The 12,973-nt window shown below is 31.9% G+C and overlaps 1 protein-coding gene and 2 long non-coding RNA genes across 4 annotated transcripts in view; 1 reads left to right on the top strand and 2 right to left on the bottom strand.

Moving 5' to 3' along the window:
• Positions 1-12,973, bottom strand: part of LOC127724647 (uncharacterized) — a 182,369-nt gene that overhangs the window by 66,787 nt on the left and 102,609 nt on the right. For both annotated transcript variants that reach the window (XM_052231672.1, XM_052231674.1), the window contains exon 4: positions 1,267-1,447. In XM_052231672.1, coding sequence (XP_052087632.1) covers positions 1,267-1,447 — 181 coding nt within the window. The remainder of the gene's footprint in view (positions 1-1,266; positions 1,448-12,973) is intronic.
• The window catches only part of LOC127724758 (uncharacterized), a 24,464-nt gene continuing 15,918 nt past the window's right edge, over positions 4,428-12,973 (bottom strand). Inside the window, exon 3 of the long non-coding RNA XR_007992657.1 lies at positions 4,428-4,440. This is a non-coding gene — a long non-coding RNA (uncharacterized LOC127724758). The remainder of the gene's footprint in view (positions 4,441-12,973) is intronic.
• Positions 4,746-12,262, top strand: LOC127724814 (uncharacterized). Its single transcript, XR_007992725.1, has 2 exons — positions 4,746-4,843; positions 12,128-12,262. It is a non-coding gene; the product is annotated as an uncharacterized LOC127724814 (long non-coding RNA).

Raw genomic sequence — 12,973 nt, 5'->3', positions numbered from 1 at the left:
AAGGTCATCTTGAAAATGTGTGTTTCAAACTGTTTAAAGCTATTTCAGAAATAACATTTTATATATATATATCTTTGATTCTTTACATTTCCAAACACAGAAAAATTAATCAAAATGTAAAATGTGCATATATATTAATATATTTTTGAAGCCATAGTAACGGTTGCCATGGTAAATTTAAATAATTCACAAAAAGACAAAGTATATTATTCTGACAATTATTCATAGAACGTCCTTTTGAATATTTTATATATAAGAAGGTTTCTTTTTTAAAGTTGACAACTATAATACGTGACTTTAAGAAAGAATATCCTGTCTATCATTATGAAAATATATATTCTTGATAAATTTATTTTGATTTGAAGTTTATTTTTATTTTCACATGCAATTAGATCTAAACAAATGTGTGTATTTAATGCTTCATTCCTAAAACCTATAGGGGTGTTAAGTCAATTTTCTGTGTCACAAGCTAGAAAATATCATGTACTTAAAGTAGCTATTTGCAATTGGCATATGAAAAAATTGATGAAGATAATCAACACTTTTGATATGGTGAGTATTTTTATCAAATAAACCAGTGGTTAGGACAAATGATATGTTGGCGAAAAGCTTTATAAGAAATTATGTCTGAAAAATAAAGGAAACTAGAGCATTTAGCTTTTTCATAAATTTTTCTTGGGACAATGTTGAGAAAATCAGTTTAAGAAAGGGGTTGCCACCCTAGATTTACACTTAGCGAGAGAAAAAATCTTTTTCTAGCAAAATTTTGATATGTCAGCTGTTTATATAATTTATTTTTTGGATAACTGAGATTGAAAGCTTAAGGTCTCCCTTAGTTTACTTAATTTTAATTGTAGGAAATCAACTTAGATATCTAAAGTTATATTACACCTTTTTAATTCAAATCATAGAGTAATATTTCATAAAATTAGATTTACATACTAGGAACTTAATACAAGTGTATTGAAAATTTAGTAACTTCACTTTTTTCATTTAAGGGCACATTTCATGTGAAACATTGGTGGTAGATAATTCAAATGGTGTTTATTACTTTCTGCAAGAAATTCAGACATCTATGGTTTTATCATATGCCTTACATTCAGAATAAAGCCCCCTCTAAAATTCTGGGGTGATGACATAGAGGCAATATTGGCTGAAAACTACAATGCACTCTTGCTATAAATTGTCATTTTTGAAACACTACTTTTTAAGAAATGGAATCAAAATTTCACAAAGACATGTTATATCGTGTATATGTTAGATTACCTGTAAGAAGAGCAACACTTTTAAACACTTTGTTCATCTTGAGTTTCCTGAGTAAAATGACTAGAAAATTGTCCTCAGTCAGATGGGTTATGTCTGATGTACATTGATCATACACAACTATATCACTGTACTCTTCTATTTCAATGTGACATAACTGGGCCATTAATTCCTTGATGCTTATCTAAAATCATAAAATTAAAAAATCATTTAGATCATCAGTAACCTTTTTTAATTGATACATTGTATTACACTTAGCAGATTTCAAAACTTACAGTCAGGAAACAGGAAGTTAACAATGCAAACGCTCTACAAACTTGTACTCCTTCGCATTGTCATAATTCTATGGTCATTCAGTGTTCTCCCCAGGGCCTTTTAGCATCATGGTAATGTGATGCTATATTTCTTGAATGTGATGCTATCTGAATTGGTTTTATATAGATTATGTTATGGATGTGATGCTATAATATTTAGAAACAAGATGGTATTTCAAATTTCCCTGTTTACCAGGATGCTAAATGAAATGTCTGGGAAGAACACTGGTCATTATAGCTGAAGACACAGAAAAAATCTTATGCGGTCAGTGATGTTGTATACAAGATTCCTTAGGAAGGCTATTTAAAGATTTAAGATGGATCTTCTACTGATTTTCAGAAATAAATTTTACAAAGAAACAGTATTAAAAGAATGACATGCAATTGACAGTCTTGCTAAAAATATATATAATTCCTGGATATCAGAGCCTAAGGTGGAATATCTAACTTATTTGGAATAATCTTACATGTGTTAGAAAAAATAGAAGAAGATTGATTGATTGTTTGGTATTTAATGCCACTTTCAACACTATTGTGATATTTTGTGGTGGCCAGTTTTTATTGTTGGAGGAATCCAGAGTGCCCGGAGAGAACCACGACCTTCGGTAGGAAAACTGACAATCCTGTCAATTAAGATTGGAGTTGAGTGCACCTGCCCCTTGCGAGATTCGAACTCACAACCTCAGTGTTGACAGGTTAGTGAAACAGTAGTTTAATTACTTAAACCACTTGGCCACCTAGGCCCCAGAAGAAGATTGAAGGCTACCAAAAAAGTGAGGAGTCAAGAGACAAAAATAACTGGGACCTACGCAAAAATGAAAAAAAAACAAAACAGAAAACATATATAACAAATAAATAGACCATTGCATTTTGTCCTATCAAGGCTGTGAATGTGAAGCAATAAAAAAATTGTATATCTATTTTCAAATTATAATCAAATATAATTAATAGTTCCAAAAATTTTTTCTTTCATTTGTCACAAACTAATATACATCTGCAACTTTTCTATCAAGGTCAACTTTATCAACACAATGTAATGTAATGAAATATATCCTTTAATAAAAATAGATTATTATCTATTTAAAGGAGTTCACTTCATAAATTTTTTTTATATATATAGCATTCAGAAAATTAGTTTATACAGAATAACAAACAAACCTACCACAAAATTCTTCCAACAATTTACCAAAGAAAAGAAAAATAAAATGCTTCGCTGGGGCGCAGCTTGATACGACCGCAGAGGTCGAACCCTGAACAGTTGGGGCAAGTATGGACACAACATTCAAGCTTGATACAGCTCTGAATTTGGATTGTTATTAAATATTTGACACAGCATAGGTTTCTGACACAGAAAGAATGTGGTCTAAGAACTTGAATTTTTTTAATTTACCTATTATGGTCCAATGTCCAAAATCAAAATACATGGTTAGATTCAGCATATCAAAGAACCCCATATATTCAATTTTTGTTGAAATCAAACAAAATTTAATTTTGGACCCCAACTTGGACAAACTTGAAAGTTTAATTTTGGACCCCAACTTGGACAAACTTGAAAACTGGGCCCATAATCAAAAATCTAAACACATGTTTAGATTCAGCATATCAAAGAACCCCAAGAATTCAATTTTTGCTAAATTCAAACTAAGTTTAATTTTGGACCCTTTGGACCTTAATGTAGACCAATTTAAAAAACGGGACTTAAAATTAAAAATCTAAATACACGGTTAGATTTGGAATATCAAAGAACCCCAAGAATTCAATTTTTGCTAAAATCAAACTAAGTTTAATTTTGGACCCTTTGGACCTTAATGTAGACCAATTTAAAAAACGGGACTTAAAATTAAAAATCTAAATACACGGTTAGATTTGGAATATCAAAGAACCCCAATAATTCAATTTTTGATGAAATCAAACAAAGTTTAATTTTGGACCCTTTTGACCTCAATATGAACCAATTTGATAGCGGGGCCCACAAATAAAAAATATAAATTCATGGTTAGATTCAGCATATCAAAGAACCCCATATATTCAATTTTTGTTGAAATCAAAAAAAGTTTAATTTTGGACCCCAACTTGGACAAACTTGAAAACTGGGCCCATAATCAAAAATCTAAACACATGTTTAGATTCAGCATATCAAAGAACCCCAAGAATTCAATTTTTGCTAAAATCAAACTAAGTTTAATTTTGGACCCTTTGGACCTTAATGTAGACCAATTTAAAAAACGGGACTTAAAATTAAAAATCTAAATACACGGTTAGATTTGGAATATCAAAGAACCCCAATAATTCAATTTTTGATGATATCAAACAAAGTTTAATTTTGGACCCTTTTGACCTCAATATGAACCAATTTGATAACGGGGCCCACAAATAAAAAATCTAAATACATGGTTAGATTCAGCATATCAAAGAACCTCATATATTCAATTTTTGTTGAAATCAAACAAAGTTTAATTTTGGACCCCAATTTGGACAAACTTGAAAACTGGGCCCATAATCAAAAATCTAAATACATGTTTAGATTCAGCATATCAAAGAACCCCATATATTCAATTTTTGTTGAAATCAAACAAAGTTTAAATACTGGACCCTATCTTGGACCAACTTGAAAACTGGGCCCATAATCAAAAATCTAAACACATGTTTAGATTCAGCATATCAAAGAACCCCAAGAATTCAATTTTTGTTAATATCAAACTAAGTTTAATTTTGGACCCTTTGGACCTTAATGTAGACCAAATTAAAAAACAGGACCCAAAATTAAAAATCTAAATACACGGTTAGATTTGGAATATCAAAGAACCCCAATAATTCAATTTTAGATGAAATCAAACAAAGTTTAATTTTGGCCCCTTTTGACCTCAATATGAACCAATTTGATAACGGGGTCCACAAATAAAAAATCTAAATACATGGTTAGATTCAGCATATCAAAGAACCCCATATATTCAATTTTTGTTGAAATCAAACAAAGTTTAATTTTGGACCCCAATTTAGACCAACTTGAAAACTGGGCCAAAAATAAAAAATCTAAATACATGTTTAGATTCAGCATATCAAAGAACCTCATATATTCAATTTTTGCTGAAATCAAACAAAGTTTAATTTTGGACCCTTTGGACCTTAATGTAGACCAATTTGAAAACTGGACCCAAAATTAAAAATCTAAATACACTGTTAGATTCGGCATAACAAATAAATAAATGTGATCAAAGTTTTTAATAAAATGCTCCGCTGGGGCGCAGCTTGATACGACCGCAGAGGTCGAACCCTGAACAGTTGGGGCAAGTATGGACACAACATTCAAGCTTGATACAGCTCTGAATTTGGATTGTGATTAAATATTTGACACAGCATAGGTTTCTGACACAGAATGAATGTGGTCTAAGAACTTAAAAATTTTTAATTGGACATTCACCTATTATGGTCCAATATCCAAAATCTAAATACATGGTTAGATTCAGCATATCAAAGAACCCCAAGAATTCAATTTTTGATGAAATCAAACAAAGTTTAATTTTGGACCCTTTTGACCTCAATGTGGACAAAGTTGATAACAGGGCCCAAAAATCAAAAATCTAAATACATGGTTAGATTCAGCATATCAAAGAACCCCATATATTCAATTTTTGTTGAAATCAAACAAAGTTTAATTTTGGACCCCGATTTGGACCAACTTGAAAACTGGGCCCATAATCAAAAATCTAAATACATGTTTAGATTCAGCATATCAAAGAACCCTAAAAATTAAATTTTTGTTAAAATCAAACTAAGTTTAATTTTGGACCCTTTGGACCATAATGTAGACCAATTTGAAAACGGAACCAAAAATTAAGAATCTAAATACACGGTTAGATTCGGCATATCAAAGAACCCCAATAATTCAATTTTTGATGAAATCAAACAAAATTAAATTTTGGACCCTTTGGACCTCAATGTGGACCAATTTAAAAACGGGGCCCAAAATCCAAAAACTTAATACACGGTTAGATTCAGCATATTAAAGAACCCCAAGAATTCAAGAATAAAACCCCATTGAAATTGATCAAGAAATAAGCAATTTATACAAAGTATCTTCTTTTGCACAATACTGTGCAATTGAATATTTCTTGCTATTGCGCAATACTGTACAATTGACAATTTCTTGCTATTGCGCAATATTGTGCTATTGGATATTTCTTGCTATTGCCCAATACTGTGCAATTGAAGATTTCTTGCTATTGCGCAATACTGTGCAATTGAAGATTTCTTGCTATTGTGCAATACTGTGCAATTGAAAATTTCTTGCTATTGCACAATACTTATTATATAATAATTTATACATCCTGTTTGGTGTGTATCTTCTACCATATCATTATTATTTGCTTTTAAATATAAATCAGAAATAACCAACTTAAAATGGAAAATTTTAAAAGAAAAAAAAAAGGAAAAAAAAAAAAGAAAAAAAAAAAATCCCCCCCCCCCAAATTTTTTGAACCCCCTTATGATTCATCACCCCCAAACTCAATCCCAGCCTTCCCTTTGTGGTATGGTACCTTGCAGTACAATTTCAGAGAGATCCATACACTTGAACACAAGTTATTGTCTGGAAACTAGAAAAATGTGTTTTTTGGCCCCTTTTTGGCCCCCAATTCCTAAACGTTTAGGGCAATTACCCCCAAACTCAATTCCAGCTTTCCCTTTGTGATATGGAACCTTGTAGTACAATTTCAGAAATATCCAAACACTTACACACAAGTTATTGTCATGAAACTAGAAAAATGCTTGTTTTTTGCCCCTTTTTTGGCCCCCAATTCCTAAAATTTTGAGGCAATTACATCCAAAATCAATTACAGCCTTCCCTTTGTGATATGGAACCTTGTGGTACAATGTCAGAGAGATCCATACACTTACACACAAGTTATTGTCTGGAAGTTACAAAAATGCTTATTTTTGGCCTCTTTTTGGCCCCTAATTCCTTAACTGTTGGTACCATAACCCCCAAAATCAATCCCAACCTTCCTTTCGTGGTATAAAACATAATGGTAAAATTTCATGGAGATCCATTTTCCTAAACTAAAATTAGAGTGCGAAAACCAATGTGTCTTCGGACGACGCCGGACAACGCCAGACGACGACGACGACGACAACGACGCCAACGTCAAACCAATATACGACCAAAAATTTTTTAATTTTTGCGGTTGTAGAAAAATCTAATGCGCCATACTGTGCAATTAAAGATTACTTCTTGAAATTTTTCAATATTTGAAATTTGAAAAAAAAATAATATTTGAAGAATAATTCTTTTTAATTTCTGAAATCTGAAATGAGAAAAAAAATGACCCCCCACAATTTCTTTTTATCCCCCCCACCTTTTTTCCCCCAAAAAATTCTTTCCCTCAAGATATGGTCATAATCTCAATTCAAATTTCCAATAGAGTTGGCAACCATAATTACCCATTTAAATTTACCATAGTGCTAACTTAATCTATTTTATAATAGAATTAAAAATATAGTGTCAAATCTTTCATATGGATTTTTTTGTAAAAAAAAAAAAGATGCAACATTTGCAGATATTTTTACTGGTCTTCCTTTATAAATATGCATTTCTTTAAACATAATTTAAAAGCAGTGTAAGGGAAGTAACCAAAACATTGTATTTGGATTACCTCCCTTACACTGTTTTAAATTATCTTTATTGTTCATTAACCATTACTTTATACATAATTTAAAAGCAGTGTAAGGGAGATAATTTCAATGATGTATTTGATTTATCTCCCTTACACTGCTTTAAATTATGTTTTGTACTAAAGTATTTGTCCATTAACCAGGACAACCTTGTTTTTCCCCCTTTTTTGCCCCTAATTCCTAAACGGTTTGAGCCATAACCCCCCAAAGCAAATCCTAACCATCCCTTTGTGGTATGGAAACTTGTAGTATAATTTCAGAGAGATCCATACACCGTTGCACAGTTATTGTCTGGAAACTAGAAAATGCTTATTTTTGGCCCCTTTTTGGCCCCTAATTCCTTAACTGTTGGTACCATAACCCCCAAAATCAATCCCAACCTTCCTTTTGTGATATTTAACCTTATGGTCAAATTTCAAAAAGATCCATTCACTTAAACTAAAGTTAGAGTGCGAAAACCAATGTGTCTTCGGACAACGACGACGCCAACGTCATACCAATATACGACCACAAAATTTTTTTGCGGTCATATAAAAAATCAAAAATGACATTTATCATTTATACAATGTCTTTTAAAAATCTTTTAAAAACTGAGTTATTTCCCTTTGTACAGAAATGGATTAATTCATCAAAAATTGAATTCTCGGGAAAGGGCTATAACTGAACAACAAGAAAACCTAAAATCATTAAAATTGAACTTGACCTTCATTTAGTCACAGGAAACAACATATCTAAATTTGAAAAAATTTCTTTAAAGCGTTTTCATGTAAATGAATGGACACTGTTTGGGAGCTGCCCGCCGGCCTGCTGTACTTCCCCAAATCAATAACTGATTTTTACTTCGAAAATCCGGTTAAAAATCTAGAATACTATGTTGAAGTATAGATTCTGCATACTGACGTTGTTTATCATCTTAATAACGTGTTATAGTATTCTTTTATTAATATTATTGTTACTGTTAAGTCCGTTTTTTGTGATATCCATTTGACGTGACTCTGTACTTATGTATCCCGTCATACTTTGAACGACAAAATTATTTTATTTTATGAATATTACTTTTACTGTTAAGTCTGTTTTTTGTGATATCCATTTGACGTGACTCTGTACTTATGTATCCCGTCATACTTTGAACGACAAAATTATTTCATATCTACCTGTGTGACGTCAAACGCGCGATTCTACGCCAGTACTTAAAACCTTCCATCCTTTATGGGTGGATTTTTACATAGATTAAAAAAATTGTATAATAAAAAAGCAAAATGAGGATGTTAAATTTGATGTATGCCTTTTTGTGCTTCTTTGTTACATTTGTTTGTTTTTATAGTGATTAAGATGATAACACAATGTTGACTGCTGTACCCCTATTTATGACATTTTTACCTATTGTGTCTGTTTGTTTTCTTCACGCATCATTGTCAATATAATGGAATTTGATGCGACTGTCATACAAGTGAGAGGTTTAGCTAGCTATAAAATAAAATGCTTCGCTGATACAACCGCAGTGGTCGAACCCTGAACAGTTGGGGCAAATTTGGACACAATATTCAAGCTTGATACTATCTGAATTTGGATTGTGATCAAATTTTTGACATAATATAGGTTTCTGACACAAAATAAATGTGGTCAAAGATCTTACAAATCTAATGCGCAATACTGTGCAATTGAAGATTTCTTCTTGAAACTTTTCAAAAATTTGTGAAATTTTGAAAATTTTGGAAAAAAATATGAACCCTTTTAAAAAAAATTGGAAACCCCCCCCCTTCCCCCCAAACTTTTTGAATCCCCCTTTTAGCATTAACCATCAAACTCAATTGCAGTCTTTCCTTTGTAGTATGGAACCTTGTAGTACAATTTTTTGAGAGATCCATACACTTAATCACAAGTTACTGTCTGGAAACTAGAAAAATGCTTTTTTTTAACCATAAAAGCCCATTTAAATACATCATAAAAGTATTAAAATAGAAAATGACATCATAGTCATGGCTAAAATTAAAACACCTTCATCAGCAACTTTTAATAGTAATATCTAAAAATAAAATTCCTTCATCAGCATTTAAAAGTAACTTCTAAAAATAAATTGACAGCTAAGACTTTGCAACCATAAAAACCCATTTAAATACATCATAAAAGTAATAAAATAGAAAATGACATCATAATCATGCCTTAAATTAAAACACTTTCATCAGCAACATTAATTAGTAACATTAAATAGTAATATCTAAAAATAAAATTCCTTCACATACATAACCATGGCTAAAATTAAATAATTTTTAAAATAGAAAATGACATCATAATCATGCCTAAAATTTGCCAATATGAATTACCTCCCTTACACTGCTTTAAAATTATGTTTTGTACTTAAGTAATTGTACATTAACCTGGAAACCCTTGTTTTCCCCCTCTTTTCCGCCTTATTCCTAAACAGTTTGAGCCATAACCCCCAAAGCAAATTCTTACCATCCCTTTGTGATATGGTAACTTGTGGTATAATTTCAGAGAGATCTATACACCATTTCACAAGTTATTGTCTGGAAACTAGAATAAAATGCTCCGCTGGGGCGCAGCTTGATACGACCGCAGAGGTCGAACCCTGAACAGTTGGGGCAAGTATGGACACAACATTCAAACTTGATACAACACTGAATTTGGATTGTAATTAACTATTTGACACAGCATAGGTTTCTGATACAGAATGAAAGTGGTCTAAGACCTTAAAAAAATTTTTAATTTACCTATTCAAACCATATCATTATTATTTGCTTTTATATATAAATCAGAAATAATCAATTTAAAATAGAAAATTTTAAAGAAAAAAAAGGAAAAAAAAATCCCCCCCAAATTTTTTGAACCCCCTTATGATTCATCACCCCCAAACTCAATCCCAGCCTTCCCTTTGTGGTATGGTACCTTGCAGTACAATTTCAGAGAGATCCATACACTTGAACACAAGTTATTGTCTGGAAACTAGAATAAACTGCTTCGCTGAGCGCAGCTAGATACGCCGTCAGAGGTCCAACCCTGAACAGTTGGGGCAAAAATGGACACAATATTCAAGCTTGATACAGGTCTGAATTTGGATTGTAATTAAATATTTGACATATTATAGGTTTCTGAATAAATGTAGTCAAAGAACTTGAAATTGGTTATATGAATTGAATTTATATTCAATTAAAGATTTCTTGCTGTTGTGCAATACTTAGTAAATCTGTTGTCAGACTATAAACAAATAAAGTTCAATTAATTATCAATGTCATATTAGAAATTTATGAAAATAAAAAGGGAGCTTACATCAATAGATATAAACAGTTCACCAAAGTTTCATGAGAATTGGTGACAGAATTTTTGAGTTATTGCCCGAAAACTGGAAAATCACCCCTTTTTTTAATGAACAAGAGTGCACACGCTGAAATGTCTCGCCTTCTTTACTAATCATTGATATTATGTTGATAGTCCTAAATATAAAGCTTTATTACAACTGCCACATAAACTTAACATTAACCAAGTAAACTAAACATTGACCAATGAACCATGAAAATGAGGTCAAGGTCAGATAAACCATGCAAGGCAGGCATGTACAGCTAACAATTCTTCCATACAACAAATATAGTTGACCTATTGCTTATAGTTTAAGAAAAACAGACCAACACACAAAAACTTAACACTGAGCAATGAACTGTGAAAATGAGGTCAAGGTCAAATAAAAACTGCGAGACTGACATAAAGATCATAATATTTCCATACACCAAATATAGTTGACCTATTGCATATAGTATTAGACATGTTAGAAAAAAAGACCAAAACTCAAAATCTTAACTTTGACCACTGAACCATGAAAATGAGGTCAAGGTCTAATGACACCTGCCAGCTAGACATGTACACCGTACAATCATTCCATACACCAAATATAGTTGACCTATTGCTTAAAGTGTAAGAAAAACAGACCAAAACACAAAAACGTAACATAAGCAATGAACCATGAAAATGAGGTCAAGGTCAAATAAAACCTGCCAGACTGACATGTACATCATTAAATATTTCCATACACCAAATATAGTTGACCTACTGCATACAGTACTAGAAAAACAAACCAAAACACAAAAACTTAACATTGAGCAATGAACCGTGAAAATGAGGTCAAGGTCAAATAAAATTTGCCAGACTGACATGTACATCGTAAAATATTTCCATACACCAAATATAGTTGACCTACTGCATAAAGTACTAGAAAAACAAACCAAAACACAAAAACTTAACATTGAGCAATGAACCGTGAAAATGAGGTCAAGGTCAAATAAAATTTGCCAGACTGACATGAACATCGTACAATATTTCCATACACCAAATACAGTTGACCTATTGCATACAGTATAAGAAAAACAGACCAAAACAAAAACTAAACTATGACCACTGAACCATGAAAATGAGGTCAAGGTCAGATGACACCTGCCAGTTGGACATGTACCCCTTACTATCATTACATACACCAAATATAGTAGACCTATTGCTTATAGTATCTCAGATATGGACTTGACCACGAAAACTTAACCTTGATCACTGATCCATGAAATGAGGTCGAGGTCAAGTGAAAACTATCTGACGGGCATGAGGACCTTGCAAGGTACGCACATACCAAATATAGTTATCCTATTACTTATAAGAGAGAATTTAACATTCCAAAAAATCTGAACTTTTTTTTCAAGTAGTCACTGAACCATGAAAATGAGGTCAAGGACATGTGACTGACGGAAACTTCGTAACATGAGGCATCTATATACAAAGTATGAAGCATCCAGGTCTTCCACCTTCAAAAAATATAAAGCTTTTAAGAAGTTAGCTAACGCCGCCGCCGCCGCATCACTATCCCTATGTCGACCGCAGAGGTTGAACCCTGAACAGTTGGGGCAAGTATGGACACAACATTCAAGCTTGATACAGCTCTGAATTTGGATTGTTATTAAATATTTGACACAGCATAGGTTTCTGACACAGAAAGAATGTGGTCTAAGAACTTGAATTTTTTTAATTTACCTATTATGGTCCAATGTCCAAAATCAAAATACATGGTTAGATTCAGCATATCAAAGAACCCCATATATTCAATTTTTGTTAAAATCAAACAAAGTTTAATTTTGGACCCCAACTTGGACAAACTTGAAAACTGGGCCCATAATCAAAAATCTAAACACATGTTTAGATTCAGCATATCAAAGAACCCCAAGAATTCAATTTTTGCTAAAATCTAACTAAGTTTAATTTTGGACCCTTTGGACCTTAATGTAGACCAATTTAAAAAACGGGACTTAAAATTAAAAATCTAAATACACGGTTAGATTTGGAATATCAAAGAACCCCAATAATTCAATTTTTGATGAAATCAAACAAAGTTTAATTTTGGACCCTTTTGACCTCAATATGAACCAATTTGATAACGGGGTCCACAAATAAAAAATCTAAATACATGGTTAGATTCAGCATATCAAAGAACCCCATATATTCAATTTTTGTTGAAATCAAACAAAGTTTAATTTTGGACCCCAATTTGGACCAACTTGAAAACTGGGCCAAAAATCAAAAATCTAAATACATGTTTAGATTCAGCATATCAAAGAACCTCATATATTCAATTTTTGCTAAAATCAAACAAAGTTAAATTTTGGACCCTTTTGACCTTAATGTAGACCAATTTGAAAACTGGACCCAAAATTAAAAATCTAAATACACTGTTA

Source organism: Mytilus californianus, unplaced genomic scaffold, assembly GCF_021869535.1.
Source record: "Mytilus californianus isolate M0D057914Y unplaced genomic scaffold, xbMytCali1.0.p SCAF_14, whole genome shotgun sequence".
Lineage (NCBI taxonomy): Eukaryota > Metazoa > Mollusca > Bivalvia > Mytilida > Mytilidae > Mytilus > Mytilus californianus.
This window is presented reverse-complemented; position numbering and strand designations above follow the sequence as displayed.